Genomic DNA, 25,100 nt, shown 5'->3' with positions numbered 1-25,100 from the left:
GTGAAAGGGGTCAGATGAAAAGCACCCAGCGCGGAAAGCCCCTCTCCCTTTCCTCGGCAGCGGGACGTGGAGAGGACGGTACCCACCACCCTCCTGCCACCGCTGCACCGCCAGGCAGCGCGGCTGGCGCCCGAGCCGGGAGCGGGTCTGGACCCGGCTGCGGTGCTCACTCCGCAAAGCCAAGGCTGGCTGAAGGGCCAAGGGCAGTGAGAGACGTCCTAGGTGCGTTATTTAACTTTGGAAAAAAAGTTAGCCGCCTGGTGTGGAGGGGGCTGCTCCCCTGTGCAGCTCTGCGTCCAGGGAGATCAGTGGGGGAAAGGGCTCCTGCCTGCACCATGCTGCCCCCGCAACGTGTTCCCACCGCCCCGGGGATGCCCCAGGCCACCGCTGACCCCAGCACCACCGTACAGTTCCTGCTTTCCTGCTGTCACCTACGTCCAACACTGCGCAATGCCTGCACGGCACCCAGGGCTTCACCTCTCCTCCCCTCTCAAAACACCCTGGAAAAGGACAGGGCAGCAACCAGGGATCAGATACGCTCGAAGGGGCAAAGAAGAGATAAAGGCAGTCTGTAAAGAATAAATGATAAAGTTGGGGAGTCCAGGGTGCAGCCATGAGTTTGAGGGAGGCCAGGAGCAAGGGATGCGGCGGCGAAGGACTTGACAATGGAAATGTTAAGCGAGGGAGGAAAAAAAACAGGAGTGGAAAGGGGGACAGACCTGCCATGAAGCAACCTGCACGGGAACAGAGCAGGGCTCAGAAATGCAGGCAGTCAAAGGACTGCAAGGCGAGCAGAGAGGGGAGGGGACAGAGGGACATGCTCCAGGGCCAGAGGGATACCTCCCTCCCACGGCAATATCTCCTCCCTCTGTCCCCAGCTTCTTCCACTTCTCGGCCCCTCACCAGGTCGCCTCATCCCGCTGTTCCCACAGGCTCCCGGGCAGTGCCGGGGCTGCTCACGGCTCTCTCGAGAGGATTTCTGATGGCACGATCCCCACAGCACCTTGCAAATGAACAGATGAGGGGGTCGAGACAGCCGAGACCACCTGGCAGAGGGAGACCACACAGCACCAGGGAGGTGGCAAGCCCTCCAACAGCTTCTCGTGAGAATATCATACAAATGACCACACTGGCAGAGGGACACGCAGAGACCTGGCTCTGGCAGCACCAGGGCCACCTAGGACATACCGTCCCACAGATCTTCCCAGCACACTGGGCACCCTTCTAGGTTTGAGAAGGATGGGATGTGGCAAAGGGAACCTCTTAGGCAAGGGCTGATATCGCCCAAACCTCCTCTCCTATCAGGCTGCTTATCCCATGGCATGAGCGCATGGGGCACGCGGTCTTTCACCCTTTATGCCACTCTCCCCCACTTCAGCAGGGTCCTTCTGCTGGCACTTCAGCCCACGAACAGCCTCAACGAACCACCGTGCTGATTGGAGAGCAGAGAGGGACTTAATTAAGTCAGGAGCACCTAGGGGCTCAGGAGAGCTGCTTTGTTAAATTGGTTGTAAGATCAAAATCAATAAGTATGATAAAGCACGACCTCTCGGTAGCACGTGGGAGAGAGAAGAGCACAGACGCTTTCATCTCTTTCACGCCTTGTGCCTGCGAGAGCTGTGATAACCCAGCGCTCCCCAAAACAGCAGCACAGAGGACACCCTGCTCCCAGCCATGCCAACGCCACGTGGGAGGCCCCCAACTTCCCTTCAGCTTCCTTTCCTCACGTCCCCACCCTCTGGTGTCCAGTGAGCTTCCCAAAGGGAAGCAGAAAACACACTTTGCACTCTCTGAGCTGCTTCTAACTCGGACTGAACACTGCAAGTGTCTCCAGGAGAACGACAGTCCTTGATCGGACATCAGCTTAGGCCCTTCTCCCAGAGGATCCATGATTCAACACCAAGACGGTGAAAAGCAAAGGCAGAAAGCTCCTGGAGGGAGACTGGGATCAACTGTTCAGTCCTCCAGGACCTGGGCCATGCATGGGGAGCAGGACGGAGGGGGAGCTAGCGCATCCATCCCAGCCTCCATCGCGAGGGCCGGTCCAGCCAGCCTCTGCCGGCCCACGTGCAGAGCCACCGGGGCTGGTACTGGTCTCCGGGCTGACACACCCCAGTTGGACACGGCAGAGAGGAGCAGAGCCAAAGAGCAGAGTGCCTGGGCTGCAAAGTCCTACGTTAACCCAGATTTGTTTGAAGGGCTTGCGTTGAGCCTCCAGGCAAGGTTCACACAATTTCAGGGCAATACTTCACGGCGCTCTAAATTAGCTGCTAAGAATGGGACTCCTCTGTGGCAAGGCGACATGCTCCCTGTCCTCGCTCAGGGACAGCGGACATCACGAGCTGCCTCAGAAGGGTGTGCAGACAGACCACCAAAGTGGGAACGTTTGCGCTGCAGACATTTCTCCTGGCCATCAGAAAGACGACCAGCTGCTACGAGGAAGGTGACTGCACCCCCTTTTATAGCCACAGTCTCTGTTTGCTAAGAGAAACGACATGCTGGGCGCAGCACGACGGCACCGGGAAGGCAACAGCTCTGCCCGCAGCCAGGGAGCAAGCACTGCCGAAGATGCAAACTTGTCAACCCCAGAGCCCCAAAACACCCAAGGACCTCAGAGCAGGGGCTGAAACTACCCCAGACTACCTACAGACAAATTGAGGTGGCTGGGAAAAAACCAAGCAAGCTTTCCGGCATGCAAGCCTGGCTTCTGCCTGCTTTTTCCAACCCCTTCAGTTGCTCTAATAAAAGATACCATCTCTCCTGCTGGCCAGCCTTCGCTTGTACGCACAGACACCACCGCCACAACGCTACTGCTAATAATAAATTGAATGCTTAAAACATACCCTCCTGCTCTGGACTTCAGCATCTCACCCAACACCAATTAACTGCACATTAACCCTATAACTGTGACTTTTTTGCACAGTGCGACCCATATCGCACAGTGCGACCCATTTCTGATCTTCTGAAAAGAATCTAATTTGTTTAACGCTTCACTCTTTGTTTCCTGCAAGGCAAATTGCTCAGGGAAAGACCTGATTCTGAAATCACACGGGAAAGAGCCTCTCTAGACAGTTTTCTAGCCCTTCTTTTTCCCTTAAAATTAAATGTTTGCTGTGAGGGAGAGAGGCATTTTTAAAAGCTTAGTCGACTATAACAAACAAACCAAAATGAAATTGGAAACAAGCATTAGAATCAGAAATGTGAAAAGCAGTTTGAGGCAATGGAGAAAGCACACCAGGACCAAACTCCATTTAAAACATTAACTCCTTTATGTCGGGATGCAAGTCTGCGGTTAGGTAAGAACATCTCCTCTTCACTAATCCTGTACTCACGTTCTCGAATGTTTTTACACGTTAAGGTTTCTTATTCCTCCCTGTGAAGCGCTGTTTAGAGTCAGGATTCAGGGTCCGACATCCCTTCTTCTGACACCAGACAGCAACTCCTGCACCCATAGAAAAAAACTAAATCTTATCGAACACTTACAATATTCACGTCTGATGTACTAATACTTATTCTCTATTTTTAGGCAAAGACCCAAACTAAAATTACATCTCACTATCCAAGTTATCTAAAAAAGCTGGCGGATTGGGCTATAAAAATCCCAATGATCTCATGCTTTTCATCATATGTACTGGAGGAAAAAAAAGAGTGAAGGCGTTTTTATAGGTCACACAGGCAAAGGGGTTAGTTCTACTTCTTGAGAGGAAAGGCAGAAGAGAGATTTCAGGTGGAGAAGAGCACAGAGGATCTATTGGAAGAATGCAAATGAGAGAGGAGGCAGGATGGGAAATATATGCTAATCCACAAAGTATAATTGAATAGTGAGCAATCACCAGCAGACAAAAACATGCTTTGGAAAAATCTGATGCTTTGTGTTTGCAACCAGGATGATTATTTTATTTTATTTATTTACAGCATCTCAAGCGAGCGGTGAGCTCCCACGGCGCCTGCCGCACCTGCACGCTTTCGGGGCCAGATTCTGCCTGCGTCAGGAGCGAGGCGAAGCCCTGGGGCTATGCTCCAGACGGCTATGCTCCAGACGGCAGCCAGGAAAGCGTTCGCTTTTGCCTTCAGCTCAAGACCTGCACCTATGGATTTCTCTCTCCAGCATTCACGGGGGGAAAAAAAAATCACGTCTAAACTGACCAACGAACGACTCTCTGTTCACAGGGCAGGGTTGGTAGAGGGAAAGCAGGACGGAAGGAGTGACGTGCACAGAATAAACTGAGAGCAATCCCACAGCCCTGTCCCATGCAGAGCCATTTTAGCAGTACAGAGCATCCTCAGCCCTTCCCTTCAGAGACCTTCGCTTTTCGGGATGCAGAGACGCGCACGCCAGCGAGCTGTCCCAGCGAAAGGCAGCTCTCGGTGCACCAGGAGGAGAGAGGATCGGCCGAGAGAGACTAATCTCAGCTCAAAATCTGGGGCAGGGAGGGCGCTGGCTGGATGCTGAGCAAATTAATATTTATAATTAAGTGGAAAGGCCCCTCAAGGCCTGCACTGCCACCTGACTCTACGAGGGAGACTACTTCATAATTAATAGACTGGTCGAACAACTCACAAAGTAAGTTACCTGATGAATTTACCCCACTCTTCCCCCGTTCCTGCTGGTCAATCACCCCCCTCCTCTGCAAACATCTTCATGATTAGCAATGTTTGCCTGGACAAACACCTCGCAGCCCTCTAGGCTTTCACCGAGCTTTGTCTTGCAGGCATCCCGCCGGGCTCACCGAAGGCACCCACGATTGCTCCGGCAGTCCTGCCCCAGCCCTGCAGCAGAGCTGCGCTCCCGGGCGCTCTGCAGACAAACACCCCATTCACCCTGGTGCTCACAAATAACGCAAAAGCCAGTGAAGAAACACGGTCGAAGCAAACACCCATTCCGTGTGCAGAAAGATGCATGTGAGTTTTACCATTAAGTAAGATCTGCAGGATGTCTCTGTACTTTTAGTTCAGCAGACTCCAGCACGGGTCAGTGCTCAGAGAATTGCAGGATACAGGAGGAACGGGGCATCCAGGGGTCTCGGCCCCACTCAAAGTGCTCAGGGCCTCAGCCACGCTGAGGGTGCCCCATGCCAGTGGGACGGTCCTGCTTTGAAGGAGAACGCCGGAGGACAGGGACACAAAGCAGGCCCAAGTCCTGCCCTCGGCACAATTTAGAGCAACCTCAAAGCTGTCATCATTTCTTCCTGCGCTTTCTAGGTTTCGGGGCCGTGACACAAGTGAATTGCAGTGCCCACATCCTACGCAGCAAGGTAACACTGAGCTCGGGGACCTGCCCTCAGACATGCTGCCAGCCTGCTAGTGGGGCTGAACCCCCCCGAGTCGCAGCACACCATCCTCTACCTCAGGATGCTCCACCAGGCCCAACAGGTCCATTTCCTCCTATCCCACAGCAGCACGAAGAACGTGGATATTCACATTTCCTTACACGCTTTTCCCCTCTTTGCAGAATAGTTGAACTAGAGCAGCATAAAAACACCCTGGACGTGGAGCGGCGGGATTGGATTTGCTACCTGCATCGTGGAAGGGCTGTGCAGGAGATGACGGCTTTGCTCTGAGCACCCTCAGGGCTCCTGGGCACCCCACGAGCATCCCTAAGAGTCAAGCGTCTCCATGCCAGGAGCTTTGGGATCCTCTTCCCAAAGTCTGCAGTGCTGCAAGTCTGCTGATCCTACCATTCTCCATAGCTTCGGAAGTGCTGAACCGGCTACCACCAGCTCCCTGCGAGGCTGTGAGGAAGCACATTAGCTCCCGACTCTCCTTCCGACCTGCTGTTTCACACCTCCAAGCGGGGCTTTTCACTCGCTGCTTCCCCTCCCGGCTGTCAGGAGGCAGCGAAACACCAGAGTCTCCCCACTGCCATTGAGGCTCTGGCTCGGTTTCGCATGGTCGAAGGCACCCACAGGCTCCACACCTCCATGCCCAACCCTTGTTTCCAGAGGTAGGGAGCCCCCAGAGCACCCTCTCCGTGGGGAAGGGTCCAGGGAACGGAGCAATCCTGCTGCCGGCTCCGGCAGCGCCCCTGCGCGCCCAAGGAAGGGTTTGGCAGGGGGAGACCATGTTTGCAAAATTGCAAAATTTGCACAAATGGGACCTCGGGGAAAGGTAAGGGAATTGCCAGGGAGGCTGGAGCCAGCCCCGCTGCCAGTGGGCACGGACGGCCGGAGATGCTGCCGCCCCGCACGAGGACATGGTTCGGAAGAGCCCCTTTCCCCCTCCCTCGAGCCTGGCCGCGGGGGGCAGCCCCTCTCCAGAAGCGAGGGGGCATTGGTGCATGGAAACGGCTCTCGGGGACCCCGCAGCTTTGCCCCCGGCCTTTGCCCTCGCTCAGGACCCCAGGGCGGGAGCCTTGCACCCAGCAGTGCGGAGCGGCCGTCCCCAGCGGGCTCCGGGCACATGGCGACAGGATCTGGGGGGGGGCTCTGGAGAAAGCACAGGGCGATGGGGGGCCTGCCAAGGAGCGGCGATGAGCCCGGCGCCGAGCGGCTGCGTGGGAGAGCCTGACTCACTCCTCAGCACGGCGGCTTCTGGAAACCGCCGAAAGAGGAGCTGGGAAGGACGGGGCGAAGCGCGTGAGCGGCACGCGGGCCGCATCCTGCGCCGGGGACAGCAGCGGGTCTTCCCCTCGCCGCAGCACCGCTCCCTCTGCGAGCACCACTGAGCCGCCACCGAAACACCAGGAACCCGAGGAGTCCAGCTCCCACTGGGTGTAAAAATAAGCACACGGAGAAGAAACGCAAGGCTCCCACGGACTGCATCGACGCTGCACCTCCCCGGGCCCTGCCCTCTGGACGAGGTGCTGATGTCAGGCACATCCTGCTGCCATGGCATATGGCACATGAATCATTCACAAAGCTCGGGAATTAATTATTCATCCAAACGAAAGACCAAACACTTTACTAATTGTCCTGGAAGGAAAGAGCCAGGAAGGGAGGAGAGAGAAGGAGAAGACATCATGTTGGAGACTGGCTCCGTTCATGAAAGAGAAAGGAAAGAAAGGAAGAGGTAAAAAAAATCACGTCTGATGTGATCAAAGAATTACTCTGTTTCCAGGCTCCAGGGTGTCTCTTTGCCTGACTACCCTGCACGACAACCCTCCTCACCCTGCAGCGATATAGGCTCCACCATAATAAACCTGTTGGGTGCTGCCATTTGTGTTCTGATTCAATGCTTGTTCTCCAACCCTTCTAGCCACGTCCTCAAACTTTCTTGCCAGGAGATGCCCTCGGCCACATCGAGCCATTCGTAATTTGCTGCATACATGCTTGAGGTTCAAAATACCCTCCTCTGCTCCTCTGGTTCCTCCCTGCTCACCCTGGGCAGTGGGCAAATGCGTCCATTGCCACTGGCAGGCGTGATGGAGCCCCGCTGGCCAGGATGGCTTGCTGGTCAGGGATGAGTGCTGCCCACGGCGGTGGGATCACGCCAGGAGAACCCTGCTGTCCCTCCACTGGGTCCCGCGTGCCCTGCCCCAAAGGGGCACAGGGCCCTGGCAGGCGGGCCGAGAAAGAGCCAGCACTTGGGGACACGGCGTCAGCCCAAGGAGGGACTGGCTCTGCAGCAACTTGGATGAACAAGAGACCAAAGAGACAGACTCCTAACGCTTGTTTAGCCGCAGAGAAAAGGGTAGAAAAGCATGCCCCCGGACACACGCGTGCGCACGCGCACCCGTCAGCGCCGCACGCGGACAGCAGGTCTCCCGCTTTCGGCAGGAAGGGGAGCAACCGCCAGCGCTGCCTTCCCCGCTCCCCTTGCCTGCTGGGCAGCTCCGCGGACGCATGAAACTTTAATGGGCTCATTTCTCAGCAGTGCACAGGCCGAATATAGAGAGCAGGAGACAAGGCTCAGCTGCTTCCTTCCCACCTGAGACAAGCAAGAAAGCCAGGCTAGCCGGTCGCACGGTGCAGGAGGCTGGAGCTGTGCAGAGCACAGATATAATCCCTGGAGGGACACCTGAGCTGGTCTCACCTGTCTCCTAACCCCCACATCAACTCATTTCTCCTCCCCAGCTTTTTTTGCTAGACCTCTAGCAAATGCTAGACCATTGCTGTAATTGCTTTCAGGAAGGGCAACATCCTTAAATCTGGCCGGGGTGAACAGGGACTGTACCTTGCTTAGGTGTTCGGAGAGCTGCAGATTTCCCTGGAAGGAAGAGGCTGGGCCAGACCCGCTCAGCGCTTTGCAGTTTGGAACAGTCCCCAGACAGTTGGAAAACACTGTTCGCTTTCAGTTAGGAAAATGCAGATGTCAGCCCTGGGGAAAGAGCCTGTTCCCAGTCCCTGGTGCACGCGTGCACGTATCCATATGTGCGCTCTCACACATGCACGGGTCCTCAGGCACACAGCTGCCAGCAAGTCTCCCCCCACCCAGAACTGCACACACAAGCAGGCGCCGGGTACCCAAACCATGAGGTGATGCAGAATATGCATATCCCTGCACAGAGCTACTTCCAGCACAGCCCTAGAGCTCCCCTTCAATCTCTGGACCTCTAAGACCAAAAGACCTTCCAAGCCGTGCAGAACTTGGGTTGCGAGAGGTCCATGAAATACCACAGGACAGAGCCTCCTCTCCCTCCTCGCCCTACCCTCTGCACTGAGGAAGCCCAGGGAAGCTGCAGAAGGGGCACCGCGTGCTTTCCAGGGGGCTCTTCCTGAAAGCTCGTGCCCATTTCCAAGCGGCACCATCGATAGCAAGCAATCAACCAACTTGCCTTCCTCTTTCCCATGCTCATGTTGCAGCTCTGCGGCAAGGGAAGAACCAGCCTCCGAGAAAGCGGTCATTCCTGCGTCACCCCAGCCAGGACAGAAAGCCAGAGCACTGAGCAGGATTTCACCGGGACGGTGGAGGGAGAGGTCATACCAATGCTTGCTGCCTGCCTTGGCAAGGGGAGGACCTTGGTTTCCAAGCCAGCTGTCAGGGCTTGGAAAAGCAGGGCTTTTCTCCCACCGGCATGGGTTGGAGCCCATCTGATCGGCTCCAAGTTTGCTAACAGTAGGGCAGGCGCTCCAAAACAACCTGCGAGGCAGGAGGCTCTCAGCCGTATGGTGCGGCCTCCCGCCAGGCACCGCTGGCGATCGTCCCTCCCCTCATCCCCTTGGCCACCTTCCACCTGCAAAATACCTTAATGAAAGCCACACAGCCCGAGGGGTTCACAAAGGCTTTCAGGTGCAGCAGTTGTTATTAAACGCTCTGAAAAGCCCTGACGCTAGCGCTCCTTTTTATTGACCCCAGTGTATTCGGCATGGTTTTACACTGTCAGTAACTCATCGCTCCTTCCTGCTGCTCCTGCGCTGGCGAGACAGTGGGTGCAGAGGACGGGGAGACCTCGCTCCCACCCAGCCCCACCTCCACACGCTCTCCCAGGCAAATCCGTTCTCTGCATTTGACGGGGGTAAATGTCAAGAGATTGGGTCCAGCACGGCCATCTGAAAAGCAGAAGCTTTTCCTAACCTCTGCAATACAAACAGAAGAGCAGGAAGGCAAAACACACACTGGAAAAGACAGAGAAACCCACCGACAAGGAGTAACAGCAGGCGAAACAAAAAAAAATCCTTTTGTAACAGCATTGGCAGGCAGCAGCCAGCCTGGTCCTTGCACAACTTCACAAGGCCTTTTCATTTTGGTCTTCTTTTTTCTCCATTTTTAAAAGCCCCCCCAACCTCTCACATAACATGTCATTGTATTACTGCTGTAATTGCTATAAAAAAGCCAACACAGCGCTATAATACTCAGGCATTCGAGTGTGTGCAGCACACACCCACCTGGATATTGTCAGAGGGAGTTTAACCCCTCTTCTTCTCCATCACCTTCCAATACGGTGCAGGCTGAGGAGGGAGGCTTTTGGGCTGGCACTGTCTCCGGGCCGGTGAAACGGGCCCATCATGATCAGAGCAGGAGGAGCCTGGGCACATCAGCTTCGCGTGCTGGCAGCAGAGCATCCCCAAGCCCCAGGGGAAACACGCGTTTTCCCCCTCTTGCAGTTCTTCCTCAAAATGAGTGAAGGTATTTTATTCACATTTTCCGAGAAAAATATTTTTAGCCAGGGGAGAATAGGCTGTTTTTTCAGGCAGCGACAATGATTTGGAAACCACAGGTTATAAACAGAGCTGGTTTACCTATGTAACTATTAGTACCCTAGCGGAAGCTTTAACATTAGGGAGTTTTAAGTGGGCGTTGATTTCCACCAACGTGAAAAATCTGGATTTATCGACATGAGAAGCAAAAACCAATTGAATCAAAGTCTGTGTCATCCCTTCCCGCACAGGATCCCAGGCAAAGGCTCACATTGGCACCCCCTCGTTACGGGAATTTATGCCGAGGAGACCGTGTCCAGGAAATCCTGCTGCTCACAGAAACCCCAAGTCGGCATCCAAGCCAGTGAGCACACGTCGACCATCTCCACTAGTCTAGAGCAGGTCCCTGATGCTCGCGACATCCTACCGCAGCAAGCTTCTTGCAGCCACCAGCTCTGAGCCCTGATGAGATCCCAAAGACCATTAATTCTCCCAGGCTTAAAGGCTTCTCTCCAGACACACACATTAATCAAGAGCAAAGTTTTAGTCTGCAAATACAGTCACAAAACCCAGACCTGTCGAGGGCCAGCCACACATACGTCACCCATGGAGAGGACAGGCTTTGCCACCTGACTTATGCAACCAACCTGGCGTGAACTGCAAAGCGCAAATCTCTTCCACAGGCTGTTTGCAAGCGATTTGCCATCCAGCGATATTTGCTGAAGAAATTTGCCCATAATTTAGAGGCTCAAACACACGCTAGAGTTTCCTAGTAGGGAGATGCAACCATTACACTGAAGAACAGCTTTTTCGCAAGCCTCTCCACCACTGCATGGCAAAACCGAGTTGAACATGGGGCTGAGCAGCACAAAGAGTCCGTGACCTGGTCCAGCTGAGCCCCCAGTTACCTCATTTCTCTTAGCCTAGATCCCTAAAAGCAGTATAGGACAAAAAAAGAAAAACACGGGTTGTCTCCTCCATCCATCAAACGACAGAATAAGCCTGGAGAGCGCGGTCTCTCCCATCGGAGATGCCAGCTTGCCACGCTCCCAGGCGTGACGAGTGGGACGCCAGCAGCTAGCCTGGCATGTCTTGGAAAGGCATTTTTCCTGCTGAAGCAAAAATTGGTAAGGAAGGAAGGAAGGAAGGAAGGAAGGAAGGAGACAACAGCTAAACTGACCCCCAGAGCGCACACACGCCGCCGCCTCCGCGCCCGGCCGCTGGGGGAGACCGGGGTACCTCTCCGCGCTGGCTCGCGTGGCGCTAACAGCCCTTCACGGACAATTGATTCCCTGGCAGCAGGCCCAGCGCGCGGAGCAGCGCCGAGAGGAGCTGGCAAGGCGCTTGCGAGTGAGTAATTGCCGAGCGCTGACTCAGCACCGGATCAGTTACAGCCGGCTTGCCCGGACCCGCGGGGAGGGCAGGGAGAGGTCTGCGGCGAGTCTCCTCTTCCAGCCCAGTGCTTCCCCTTGGCCCAGGCCCCAAAGGATGCCTGGGCCGGGAGATGGCAGATGGCATTTCTCCGTAACCTGGCCCCTCGCAGGCTTTCCGCAGAGCCAACCCAGCATTGCTGTTAATCCCCCAGTCCTGGGGAGGGCCTTTCCCATCCACAGCAAGCTGCTGGGCCAACAGTACCCTGAAGCATCCCTGAAGCAGCCATGCCATCAGACCAGGGTGATCCTCCTCAGCCAACAAGGCTGCTGCCTGGAGCAGCATGTCTCACGCTGTCCTCAGAGATGTGACTCACAGAAGACCTGCCCCTGGCCTGGCCCACCCCCTTCCCCGCAGCCACACCAGGTCACCCTCACGCACCGTAGAGGCTCTGCCCAGCTGCTCTGCCCACAGCCCCAGGCCTCTCTGCCTCAAAATCCTACCCCCAAGAGCCCCAGCCCTTGCAGACATGGAAGAGCCAGCAGCACCCTAGGCGAATGCTGGACCTCCGCTACCAGTCCACCCGCACACAGATGCCAGCCTGTTTGCTACCCACTGAGAAGTGACACCTGCAGCTAGCACACCAGGACACCCCCCCTGCATGGGCAAAGGTGGTCCCACTCCCCACGTCGGACCAAGGGAGTCGGACATTCGCGGCCACGGTCTCTCAGCCATTCTCTCAAGCAGAAGTGCCCGATTTGCACCTCTCCACGACTGAAAATAAATGACCATAGCCACATCCTTGGCAGCACCGGGATGCTGCCAGCATCAACCTTCCTCTGCAAAACACCCAAACAAGCACCATCTCCCACATGGAGAAGTATTCAAACCAGGAGACAGGATTGTGTGGCAAGCTGTGGTTCCAACTCAGGAGACCCCCAGCATAGCTCGCCTGGCTCCCATGCCTCAGTTTCCCAGTCTGCCCTGCAGCTGGCTAGTCTTCATTAAGCAAAGCTCATGAAGTGCTCAGAGATCCACAGATGACAAGCACCACCTGTTTGCACACATCAAATCAGCTGCCCTGAACATGGTCTTTCCGTGAGCACACAAAAAGCAATGGCCGTAATCTGGGTGCTCCGTCCCCAGGGCTCCTTGGTGGCTATGGACACCCACCTGCCTTCCACAAAACAGCAAGAGGCTCTTGCCCATGGTGGGTCACCCTGGGGTACTTCCGCTCAAGCCAATTACCAGTGTTCGCTAGCACAAGTCCAGCAAATTTACCCACTCCTTTGTTTTTATGTCACCAGCACACCTCATCACACCCTAGACAGAACTCAAATCTGGGTCACATCCCTGGCAGGCGACAGAGCCAGCACCTGCAAAACTTCGCGTGCTGCCACCTCAAATATCACTGTTGCGTGCTGGGATGCTGAGTGAGCATCACCTGGGAACACGTCCCCACCAAGACCTCATTTCCCAGCCCCTGGCATGAAGCTAGGAAAGCGCCTGGGGAGGCCAGATACCTGCCTCAGACCAACTTACTTGCCAGGCCATGCTGCCTTGCCTGCCTACTCTCTCTCCATTCCACTTATCTTCCCCCCATCTCTGACGGGTGAGGGACACCAGGTCACGAGCTCAGGAAAGCTGGACATGATATATTCTGACCAACCCTCCTTGCCTGATGGAGAAATGTGTCCCACCGCAGGCTGCCAGCTCTGCAAGCATGGTGAGCAGCCAGGAGCAAAGCCAACCCGCGACTCTCCAGTGCCGGAAACCATCCTCCCTCCCCTCGCTGTGACGTAGAAACGACACTGTCAATCACAAAACGGGGCCTTGCCCCAGGTCCTGGAGCTCGTGTCCTCACAGGGACGAGCCCCGTGCTCCACTGTCCAACTCCCCAGTGCCCTGCGCCACCGGACTCACCCGCTGAGGACCACGATGAAGTCCATGACGTTCCAGCCGTTGCGCAGGTACGAGCCCTTGTGGAAAACGAATCCAAGAGCAACAATCTTAATCCCAGCCTCGAAGCAAAAAATCCCGATGAAGTACGGCTCTGTCTTCTCCTGCCAAAAGGGAACCAGCAACACGGTGAGCAGGGGGAACCGGGCCAGGGCAAACACCACACCTGCCATTTTGCGTGGGGTGGCTTTGCCTTCTGTCACACCCAACTTGTGTCCATCCCACCTCCCACCAGCCCTGTGTCCTCCCCTTTCTGAGCTTTCCTCAGTCCTTTCCCAGCCAGCATCAACCTTGGAAACAAGAAGGCAGGGGTCTATCCACACTCAGGATGTCCAGTCCCCCTTCCCTGCCCCACTTTCCGCAGATGAGGAGTATGTGACAGCAACACACAGACACCCTGCAAGGCTGGAGGGGGAAAGTCCCAGAGCAAGACTGCTGTACCTCCTGCCCTGCCCAAGCCTACATGGCATCAACAGAAATCAGCCCGTTAGGAAGGGTCACTCCCCTCGGCTAGTCCTGTGCTCATCCCCGGGCACCCTGACACTGGGACATGCCATGCAGCCCGCAGCCCCTTCAGGGGCAGAGAGGAGAAGACGGAAGGATACTTACTAATCTCCGTGACATGGGTGTCTTGTCATCCTCCGGAAGGTGCTGCTCGAGGGCCAGCACGATGCAGTTGGCAATGATGGTTGCCAGGATCATGTACTCAAAGGGAGTGGAGGGGAGTTAAGGAATAGACAAGAGGTGGAGCACATCTCCAACCCACCAGCTGCCTCCCTTCCCCACCCCTCGTTTTATCTGTTCGTTAGCCACAGCTGCTTCCCTGCATGAGGGAATGCGCACAGCTTCCATCTCCCTGGCAGGGGCGGGAAGCAGATCCTCACACTGGCTGGAAACGAGAGAGAACCAAGAGCACCAAAACCATCAGGGCCTTCCTCTCCAGAGATCGGTTGAGCTTCATCACCTCCTTTCTGAGGTGAGGCCAGGGCCAGTTCTGACCCACAGGAGGCCGTGGGGAGGAGGTATTTAATCCATTGCCCTGGCTGGCAACTGGACCTCCTGCTCCAATGCCGCCTTTCCCAGCTCAGCTGCAGGATCTGGGATGGTTTGGCTCTCCACCCTGCTGGAGGCAGCACTGCCTGCCTGGACTAAACCTATTGCTACCATCCCACTCCAGCTCCGCCAGTCTCTCCCGCTTGCCCGGGCCCTCACAAAGGTCTTGGCAACAGACAGCGAACACTTCAGCACTTCCCTCTCTGCAGTGTTTTGGGGGATAAAGATGAAGGCAGTCAAGGATGTCCCCCCCAGCCCATCCTGGGCTCACATGTTGAACACCCAGCCCCGCAGGGCCCCGGCCAGGCATGCTGACCACCCTTTGGCGGGGAGCTCGGCAGGCGAACGGGTGAGCCTAGGCATGTGGCCCTGGGCGCTGCGCTGGGCGCTGCCCTCCTCCTCCATCAGGGCTCCCGACGGCCTCCTGGAGCACCAGGCAGAGCGTTTGCAACTCAAGACACTGATGGCATCTGGTCCTGAATCTTAGTTAAAGCAGGGTGGAAATTCCAAGTGGGAGATGTCCAGTTTGGCCATGCTTCAAAGAGACCTCAATGGGGTAGCAGGGCCTAAATCAACAGGGTTTTGTTGGGCCCTTAGGGGCATCCCACACCCTACAGGCTCTGTCTAGAGAGTACAGACCCTCACCTGGAGCAAACCGACACCAGGACAAGTTACAATGGATACTAGCACCCTAGGAACAGAGGGAAAGGGAAAGCACCACAAAGCCAGCTCTCTTGTGCGTTTTGATTTCTAGTGCCTACAGAGGAAAAGGTGGATGCACAGAGCTCCCTGCTCCCATCTGGCCTGCTGCCAGACAGCGAAAACAAAGCATTTACAAGTTAAAAAGACATCTACATCTTTTGGGGTTCCCATCTAGCTTTACCATGCCTTTGCAACAAAAGCCCTGTTGTCCTCAGTAAAGATAAGGCGAGAGTCATCACCAGGCAGTACCTTTTCCCTTCCACTCCCTCCCCACCAGAAAATCACAAATACATTACTATCATTGCTGGCATTAGCAGCAGCCATGGGAGGGGACTGGAGCCCTCCCAAGCTTCGTTCCCTTAGCAAGGCAATGGGATCCCGCCAGAGACGGATTTGACTGAAAAGAAATCACGCCAGCTCCAGGTTTTTACTGCTTCAAGCTGGTCTCTGCATCACATCACAAGCCACCACCGAGAGCAGCACAGTGGCTAAGGACCCACCGTGGCTGAGCTAACAGGCTGCTCTTCCCTGCCAGACCTGGCTTTCTCAGACCCTGTGGTCTCAGCCCTGGACACACTGGTGTGCACTGCTCAGGCCAGGAGGTGTTGAACGCTCAGGCCTGGGGCATCGACCCTGGGAAAAGAGATGGTTTTCTCTCTTCTTACCTCACCTTCTGTCATCTGCCAGCCAGGCAAAGCTGCTCACCAAAGCAAGATGCATTAAAACCAGTGGCCCTGAGCCCACGAGATGAGACGTCCCAGCACTGGCTGTGAGCACGGGAAACTTGAAACCGCAAAGCAGGGCGACGGCGGAGGCCAGCCCCACCAGCTCAGCACCGCCGTCTGCGACGGGCAAGGTAGGAGCAGAGATGGGCTTCGAACCAGGTCTCTGGAGAGTGGGCCAGGAGGTGAAGCCAAAGCAAGCCTACAGGAGCTAGGATTTATTTAGCCTGGGAGGGAGAGGAGCCAGACAGGATTCAGCCAAGGCATTTAAAAGGCCACTCAGTGAAATTAATGGTTGATAAATTAAAACCAAATCAAAAGGAAAGACCTTTGCAGCACACAGGTCCCTTGTGGAGCTCACTGCTGCGGGTTCAGGCCTTGGTACCAGCCAGTTGCAGGGGCTAAAAACACAGGGCTGTGCACCGCAGGTCGGCGGCACGGGGTGGGCAGATCTGCCTGCCAGCGCCCATGCTCGTGGCCAAAAGCTCTGATGGGACAATGGGGACAGCAGTGACACATCCCGTCCGAGGCAGGGTGAAGCACCAGGCCAAATTCGAGCTCTGCGGTGCTCAAGGGAAGGCTGGAGGAGGCTGGTGCACAGACATTTTCCTCTAACACTTCGTACAAGTGGGGATTTTATTTCACGGCTCCTATGAAAGCCACACACTTTCTCTGCTTCCCACCAACAGCCACAAACTTCAGCTAATACACAGAATATAACATTTGGCCACAAGCCACCGGCCTATTTGGGGTCTTTTGTTTCATTTTCCTGAAAGTCTGCAAGCAATTAGCACAGGCTTAAAAGAAAACAGTGCTTTAGCAGGGCGGATGCTGGGAGGAAGGCAGGTCCCCAGGCGCTAGGCACATTTGCCTAGATGAGAAGTGTGGGAACAGCGCGTGGCGAGGCTGTCTGTCAGCCCCTGCGTGTTTAACCCTGCTCCCCGCCACTCCAGCCCTCCCCAGCGTGCCAGGAGGGAGGAGGAGGTAGTAAATGCCTGAAGTCTCTAAAATACAACTGTCCCACAGCAGGAACATCCAGGTGGGAAAATCCAAACTCCCCAAACACAGGACAGACCAAGCCCATGGCATTAACATGGGAGTCCTGCCTGGTAGTGGGCTGAGGGTCTCAAAACCACACATAATGGCTCGACTCATCCCTAGGCTTGCTTCCTGGCTCAAACAGCTGGATCAAACATCTGGCTCCAGGTGCAGTGTGAGGCCAAAGCTCATCTGTTACAGCCACTCTGCCCCACGGCCTGGCTACGTCCCTGCTGCACCTCCTGCGAGCACATGCCAGCCAGGCCAGCAGCGAGGAGGGCATCCACGGGCCCTACCGTCACCAAGGGCTTGGTGTCTGCTCCCGCCTGCACAACCCCAGCGTGGCCCCGAGGCCAACGGGCACCGCGCTGCCCCAAAAGGGCCAAGCTGTGTGTTCCCACTGCCATCAAGTCACAGGAAAACAGGGGCAAAAGGGAGTGCGAGGAGGGGTCTGCCCCATCCCCACATATCACTCCCATCCACCGCAGCATCTCTGACCTTCCCCAGGAGGGTCTGGCCAGGACTTTGTGACTCTGCCCACCAAGCAGGGTTTGCATCGCCGGTCTCAATCAGCTTCTCAGCAGTTTCACAGGGATATGGAGAACGCTCATTTCCGAGGCCCTCAAACACCATTCCCCGCCCCAGCTTTTTCTCCTGAGGCCAAAGCACCCCAGTTCTTTCTGTCTGCAGCCCCAGGCTGCTCCCGGCAGCCCCAGGGCCCTCTGCTCAGTCCCTCCGTGCGGCCATGCCGAGGCCTCAGGCAAAATCCTGTGCAAGGAGGCAATGTGGAGCCGGGCAGCGCCCTGCAAGCCCCCCACCTCACATGCCCACACGGCTCCCTTCCCAGGGCAGCCAGGCACCACCGCGGACTCGGCTCACAATGCCTGGGAAAGGCCTGCTCCACGGCGTGCTCCATGACACCCGCTGTCGCAGGGATGGCCACTCCCTGGGGCGTGTGGGTCCCAGTGCCCATAAGGTCACCTGGGTCAAAAGTGACCTTCCAAACCCCACTGGCCCAGTTTTGCAATGACCTGAGCCTGGAGCATTATGTTCCAAGCCATCAGCGCCACAAAAACAAGGACCCCAGTTTTCTCTCTAACTCCAAATGTCCCAGGTCCCGATTTTGACAGTCCAAGTATAAAGAAAACCCCCTTCAAGGGAGAGCAGAGCTGGGTAAAACTAGCTGGACACAGGGGGAAATCATAACCACAGGGAAGTCGCACACTCCACTTCTCTACCAAGGCAGCAAGCATCCTCTGAACTCAGGGTTTGAGACCACCAGAAGATGCTCCATTATTTTGTTTCCTCTCTCATTAGGTGTCTAATTACATGAACTTCCAGCCACCCAAAATGCAGAGTAGCACTTGCCTCCCTCTGAGCCTGGTAATGAAAGCCTGTCTCTCTCTAGCCTTTCTCCTCCTCCTTCGTCTAGCTTCTCATGTAGGATCATTAGGGAGCCGATAAAAATAGGTTTTCTTATTGATTTATCTCCTTTATCCAATGCTCTCTCCCTTGAATAGTTGACTTGTTTCCTTAGCAACTCAGCTAATCCCAGCCACACAGCACACCTGCAGGATCCTCGTTTCCTTCCCAGTGCACCAGAGGAGGGGAAAGTACCCCGAGGCCGCGCAGCCCCGGCCCGTCGTCCCCCACCCTCCGAGCCAGGACGCTGTGTGCTAACCCCACGCCTTGTGCTCCACCGTGGGTCTTGCAAGACCCCAAAGCGAGCGCCGCAGCAATCAGCCCATCTCCCCTCCTGCCACCACTTTCAACAGCAGTGCAAAAGCAGCAGGCACTATGCCACACAACAGTGACGGCCAAGAACGCCCAACTTGCTGTATTCTCCCCCAAGAGGAGCAGTAAGCCAAAGAGAGGTGGCTTTGGAGAAGTCCATGCACTGATGGATCCTTGCTTCTAGCTTCAAGATCTTAATCTGACCCCCTTCTTCACCTCCCTCTGCCAGTCCCTTCCTCACTCCTCACAGGGAAAAGACTTTGGAGCTAAAAACAGATCCACACAGAACATATTGCTAATGCAGAGAGTGTGCCCAGCTCCAAGCCCTGAAGATGGATTTACGATGCTGATGGCACATTGATGCAACCTCTCCAAGTGGCTGGATGTGATATCAATCACTTCCCAGGTCTGGATGAGGGCTGGCATCTGTAGAGAGCCTCTCCCACCTCACCTCCCCACCCAGGGCTTTCTGCCCAGAAAGCCAGAGGACTGCTTCAGCACTCATGCCTCCTCCCCACTTTTTGAATGGCAGGCAGGTGTGGAAGGAGCAGAAGAGCCGGAGCCAGAAGAGGATGCCACACGGGCATCTCCAAAAGGGTCCAGCCTATCAGAAAGTGTACCTTAAAGCACCAGCGAGAATAGCAGGAATGATTTACCTCCTAGCCCTGTCTGCACCACCCAGTCCAGCCCTCAAAAGCTCAACACGTCCTTAAGACTCCGTCTTCCTCAAACTCGCACTTTTCCTCCAAGAGATGCTGCACTAAGAGACTCCCTGCCCCCCCAGATGTGACCAAGAGGAAGTTCAGCTGCTACATCTGCTGACTTCATCTTTCAGGCTCCAAACCTGCCGCAGCTGCCTGCCCAGCACAGACCTTCCCACGCTCCTCCATCCAGGGCATGAGCGTGAACAAAGACCATCTCTGCTACAGCCCCTTCCCCAAGGACACCTCTACTCCATCCCCTCAGCTCCATACCCCAGCAGGAAACCAGCCTCCTCCTCTACAAGGCTGTTTTGCAAGAAAAATCCAAAATACCAAGTAGAGCAAAGAAGGTGAGGGGCCCTAATTCAACTCAGGGTTTCCCTAGACTCTCCATCATCTGCCCTGCCTGTCCCCGGGGCTCTTCCCCGGCACATAAAGCTGTTCAGCATCCCGCAAACTGGAATTCACACAACACTTCTAAAACAGCCACAGAGCTGCAGCCCCGCTAGCTGGATACCTGGCTTGGTGGTGGGAAGACAACTGGCTTCATTTCTAGAATTAGCGCCGCCAAGCCCTCGCCATCCCACACACGCCAATTGTCTTTGGGGAACCAAGCCGGCAAATAGCACGCCATTATCCCCTGCGCTGACAGCGCGCAGCGGACCCCCTACCCAAAAGCATTATCCAGGCGTACGCGCCGAGCGAGTCAGCCTCCACGCGCGGCAGTGGGATAGATTCGTATACCCAGACGACGGGCCTGATCCCACTCATCGGCGCCACACAAAGGAACCATGGGGCACCCAGTTCAGACACTTGCTCGAGGGGCGCCTGAGGGCGTAAGGTCCCCGTCTCCTTGCAGGGACCCCTCTCGGGAGGGCACTCGCTGAAGGTGTAAATCCGGGAGCCTGGAGGATGCTTTCAGCCACGCAGCAAGCCACAGCACCCCAAAAATACCTGCAGGGCCACTGCTAGGAGAGGCAGCTCTACCCACCGCATACCTGCCCTGCACCAACAGCGCCAGGGGCTCCTCCTTCTCCCCCACCTAACCCTGCACTAAAAACTAGAAATCAAACCTCTCTCCTCTCGTTTGGTGTTTTTTTTAAAAAAACAAAAAAGAACTACATCATGTGATTTTCCTGCCTTAACATCAGTTTTTTAACTTTGGTTGCCACAGCGACAGGATGCAACTTGGTGTCACCATGGCAACAGCTGCCTCTGTTTAAATTCACCATCTGACAGGCAGCCTCTCCCTCTTCGGCTGTCAAAAAGATGGACCTGCCATTACACCTACTCGCCCCTCCCCAAAAAAACATTTTAAAATCTGATGAATGAAGGGCACAGAAAGCAGCCTTGAAGGAAGAAAAAGGCGAGGAGAGATTTCCTTGGGTAGCACAAGGAGGAAGCTGCCCAAGGGCAGTACAACGTGGTGCAGCTCTTCCCCCAGGCAAGCGAGATCTGCAGAAATTCCGGCTGGGCAACAGCAAAGGGGCCAGAGAGGCTTCTCCAGGCACCGCATGATGCTCCACTGTGGGCCTTCCCCATGCCGGCACAGCCAGCCTGGCGCTGGGGACACAGCCTGGCACACGGAGCTGGGGCAGGGCACGTCACTGCCACCATCCTTGGCAGCGGTGCCAAAGCAGCGTCAGAGATGTGCGGGGTGTGATTCACCGCGGGGGTAGCCACTCGCACCCAGAGAGCTGGCACGTGGGGTGTATGAGGTGCAGAAGCACAAATCACTCCCAGGACACGGCAGGGATGAGTCACCCTTCCCTCAGGATCGGGGTGGGTGCTGCCGTGACACAGCCACAACCAGATACCCACCTAAGAAACACTCTGGGTGCTGAGAGGTCACGTTAGAAAGAGCAGTGCAAGCACAGAGAAAAGCTTTGGGGCAGCCAGTGACAACTCAGACAGAGACCTCTATCCTGGGGCAAGAGGAGTGTTGGGTGGTCACTGCCTGCAGCTCAGCCACCTCTCCTTGGGCAAACAACACCTCCTGACACCTCCAGGCCACACGCAGGCTCCCCTCCGCAGCCACAGTTGCCCTGGCCAGCCCACATTTTGCAGTTAGACCCCTTTCTGGCTTTTGCTCGCTCTCAGAGTGAACACAAACATGTCCTCTGTTTGCACATGGCCATGAAGTGGAAGCCATCATGAGCAAAACGATTCAGACACACGTGGCTGTGCTTCCCACCAAGTAAATGTGTGAATCCCACCCTGGCCACAAAGGATGGATGTGAGGTTGCAACATCCTCCAGCTTTACCAGGACATTCTGCCTTGCCTGGATATCCTGAACTGGTGGAAGAGGAACTGGAGATAACCGGCAATGCTCCCACGTACGTGGCACTTTGCACACACCCCTGCTGCTCTCAGCCAGGCCAACTTTCAACTTACTACTCAAAGCAGCTGAGATAGGACAAAACCATTGCTGTAGAGAAAGGAAAGGCTCCCAGAAGGCTGATGGATGTCCCTTCTCCTTTCCAAACAAGGTGGACAGGTACGAGTGGTCCATGTGTGTCTGCAACAGAAGGCTGTCCTTGGGGACAGAGCCAGAACCACACAAGGTCATCTGGCCTTCCTGGGGCGGGAGAGGGATCTTATCCAGGTCAAATATGATTAAGCAGATGAAGAACTAAGCAGATCTAGATGAGCTGCAGCCCATCTCATGTGCTAACTGAATTGTAGCTTTCCAGGCAGCCAAACAAATGAAATCAGGGCTGGAAGCCTGGCCATCAGCTGCTGATCCCTCAGCAGAGTAAGAGCAGGCAGGAACAAGGGTTTGTTGAGAAGGAGAAGAGAAGGAGAAGAGAAGGAGAAGAGAAGGAGAAGAGAAGGAGAAGAGAAGGAGAAGAGAAGGAGAAGAGAAGGAGAAGAGAAGGAGAAGAGAAGGAGAAGAGAAGGAGAAGAGAAGGAGAAGAGAAGGAGAAGAGAAGGAGAAGAGAAGGAGAAGAGCAGCTGCTGTTCCTACAGCCAAAATAACAGCTGTCTCCTGCCTCATGTTTTGAGCATGAACATTAAAAAAGCAGCTCCACCAAAGGTAACAATGCAGGTTTTCCAGTGCAAAATTCTGCAAAGACCAGATCTCTACAGGAAGATGAATCCCAATCCCATCTTCTCGTATTTCTCCTCCTTCCCCTACATGCATCATCCCTATTTACACTGGGAAGCCAAACTGCAGAGGCTGCTCGTTATAATTATACATTTACCCAGCAGATATACAGGCCTGAATCACCAGTTATTTTTAGCTCTATTACCTAGTCAACTGGAGCTGGATGAAGAAGAGCCTCCACTCCTCCCCTAGCTCCATCCCAGCTCCTAGCTTTGTTGGCTTCCCTTGGTGTCATGCCTACTCCAACCAGCAGCACTGACATCGGCAGGCTTCCCTTCTAAGGCCAGCGACTCTTGTTGACTGTGGCTGAGATCCAAAACTCACCTCCACAAACCACGCTCCTCACAGCCCAGAAACAATGCTAGGCTTCACACTGTGGGCTCTGGTCCAGACGGCTGAGATGCTCACAAAATTCCCTGGCCCTGCCGAAAGGAGCTCACAGCATGTGCCAGGCTACAATTACAAGGAACAGAACAACTTGCCTGGTCAACCTTAGCAATAATAGCCTGCAATGACAACGCTCCCTCCTTAGAAGACCTTGCTATAAGGCTAATATTGCCCGAAGTTACACCACTTTGAGCTCATCAGTCTCTGAAGCAACAGTATAACTAGCCTGGCATTTCGGACATCTTGTAGCACAAGATGAGGTGGTGCTGAGGTCTCCTCCACCAGAAGAATCACCCAGCCTTATACAAAGAAAGATTACTCTGCCTGTCCCTGGCAAAAACGATCAGCTTCTAAAGGTCTCTCAATTCCTTTTTTCAGCACTTCACCCGATCAGTACAGATTCATCATCAAAAAGCCTTGTCCGTGTGCAAGACCTTGAGAGCTCAAGGTGAAGGGCTGTTGTGCAGAAGAGCTACACAAAGCTCCAGGGTAGATGAGTTTCTTGGAAAGAGAAGGCACTCACGCGTGGGAGCGGACATAGAGCCTTAGCTCCTGTTCCTGGAGCAGACCCGGGTATAATGTTTGCACAGGAATATGTCACTTCTTTTGGAAAGAATGAGCAAATCTTTCTCATGCATTGCAAATTCCAGGAAAGAATAATGCTGTGGGATTTTTACAGTGTGGTAGCAAAGCACTAGTCTCTAGGAGACAGAGGCTGTTTTAGATGATATGTCATGCAGCACTACAGCAACACGGGACCCTGACCCACACTGGGAAAGCTGGGCCATCAGCAACACACCAACTAATTATTATTTTAAATAAAAGCTGAACAGCGAGGGCCCACCCACACCGCACTGAAAAAGCACATGAATAATTTGGCATATTCTGGAAAACAAGACACGCTGGTCTGGCGAATGCCCTGCAGCGCTCTGAGCGGAGCTGCCCGTGTGTTTCTGAGGCCAGCTACCCACGTTGCTGCACCGGCACTCCTGCAGGCTGCACGCCGAGCGGGAGCACAGGCGCTGCCAGGAGGGGAAGATTTAAGCGTGCTCCGAGGAATTTAGCAAACCAGCTCCCCCCGGACTGTTCCTTCCCCCTCAGGCACACGGTCAACTCCCTTAGGGTCTTCTACGGTTCCCTAGGCAAGACCAGCCCCTGCTTAGCAGAGGCTTGACCCCGATGTGCCAGAGCTACCGGGGGGCCTCAGCACTGGCAGGATGACTTTCCCGATGATGTTGAATACCGCAAATGACCCATCCCATGACCCCCCCACCTGTTGCACCAGACAAGCGCATTTCTGCTTTGCACGGGGGCAAGTTCTCCTGTGCTCAGCGCAGGAACCAACAACTTAACCAACAAGTTGCAGGGAGAGAAAGCAACAGCAAGAGCTGCACGTAATCACCACTGCAGAACACGGTTTGGAAATGGCCCTAAAGCCAAAGTGTGGCCACGCTGAAGTTTTCAGGCTTATGTCTTTGCAGTGGCAAAGCCCAGGAAGGTCTTGGGGGCCAGCAGGGCAAGCAGCAGAGCTGAACCCAGGCTGACAGGAGGGCGCGAGCTGCCAGCAGCAAGGAGCACGTTGCAGTACTGGGCACCAGGACCTGGCCACAGGGACAACTCTGCTGCCTGGGGGCGCCTGCAGGGTGGGGGGAAAAGAAGGGGGCGTTGCGGGTGGAGGGTTGAAAGGATAAAGGAGTGGGATGGGGGGAGATGTGGTCTCTCCACCCAGCCCTAGGCGGGGGTCCCCTCTTTGTGACTCTACAGGATAAAACATGGTCCCCCGAGTTAGATCTCCCCAAAGGGCTATGGGGGAAAGTCAAATTTTCAACATCTTTCCCTCTGCCACATGGAGCAGGAAGCTGGTCCCCATGGCTGCTAGTGGAGGCGACTGAGGCTGGAGGGTGAGGACGGCTGTGCCCCTGCCCCTGCCAGGAGCGATCAGGAGCCAGCGGGGGCAAAGCAGGCACACAGGCACCTGCAGGAGGGGAGGAAAGCCACCACAGCAGAGTCCGGAGACTTGCAGGCTCCCAGGGGCTCTGTCTCCATCAGGATGGGGGGTCTATGGAGGGGGAAAGTGGCAGGGGAAACTCCAGCAAGACATTGAGACACAGAGGAAAGGCCACAACCCCCAGCCACACGGACATGGGGTCAGTGAAGGGTGCCCTGAAGCATGCAGGACCAACCCAGGCTCAGAGATCTGCTCAGCACCTCCCTCCTTCCCTGGCCACCAGAGAGGACTTCCAAATCCACATCTTGGGAGAAGCTCAGGTCCCCGAGTGGGGTCCCTGCAGGGCCAGCGGGCTCAGC

At 55.3% G+C, this 25,100-nt stretch overlaps 1 protein-coding gene across 1 annotated transcript in view; it reads right to left on the bottom strand.

The window, feature by feature from the left end:
* The window catches only part of CACNA1E (calcium voltage-gated channel subunit alpha1 E), a 174,825-nt gene that overhangs the window by 96,544 nt on the left and 53,181 nt on the right, over positions 1 to 25,100 (bottom strand). The window contains exons 4-5 of the mRNA XM_064515647.1: positions 13,956 to 14,061; positions 13,311 to 13,450 (exon numbers count right to left, since the gene is read on the bottom strand). Of these exons, the coding sequence (XP_064371717.1) occupies positions 13,311 to 13,450; positions 13,956 to 14,061 (246 nt within the window). The remainder of the gene's footprint in view (positions 1 to 13,310; positions 13,451 to 13,955; positions 14,062 to 25,100) is intronic.

Source organism: Dromaius novaehollandiae, chromosome 8 (genome assembly GCF_036370855.1).
Source record: "Dromaius novaehollandiae isolate bDroNov1 chromosome 8, bDroNov1.hap1, whole genome shotgun sequence".
NCBI classification, from domain to species: domain Eukaryota; kingdom Metazoa; phylum Chordata; class Aves; order Casuariiformes; family Dromaiidae; genus Dromaius; species Dromaius novaehollandiae.
Note: the sequence above shows the minus strand (reverse complement) of the source record. Positions and strands in the feature narration are given on the sequence as shown.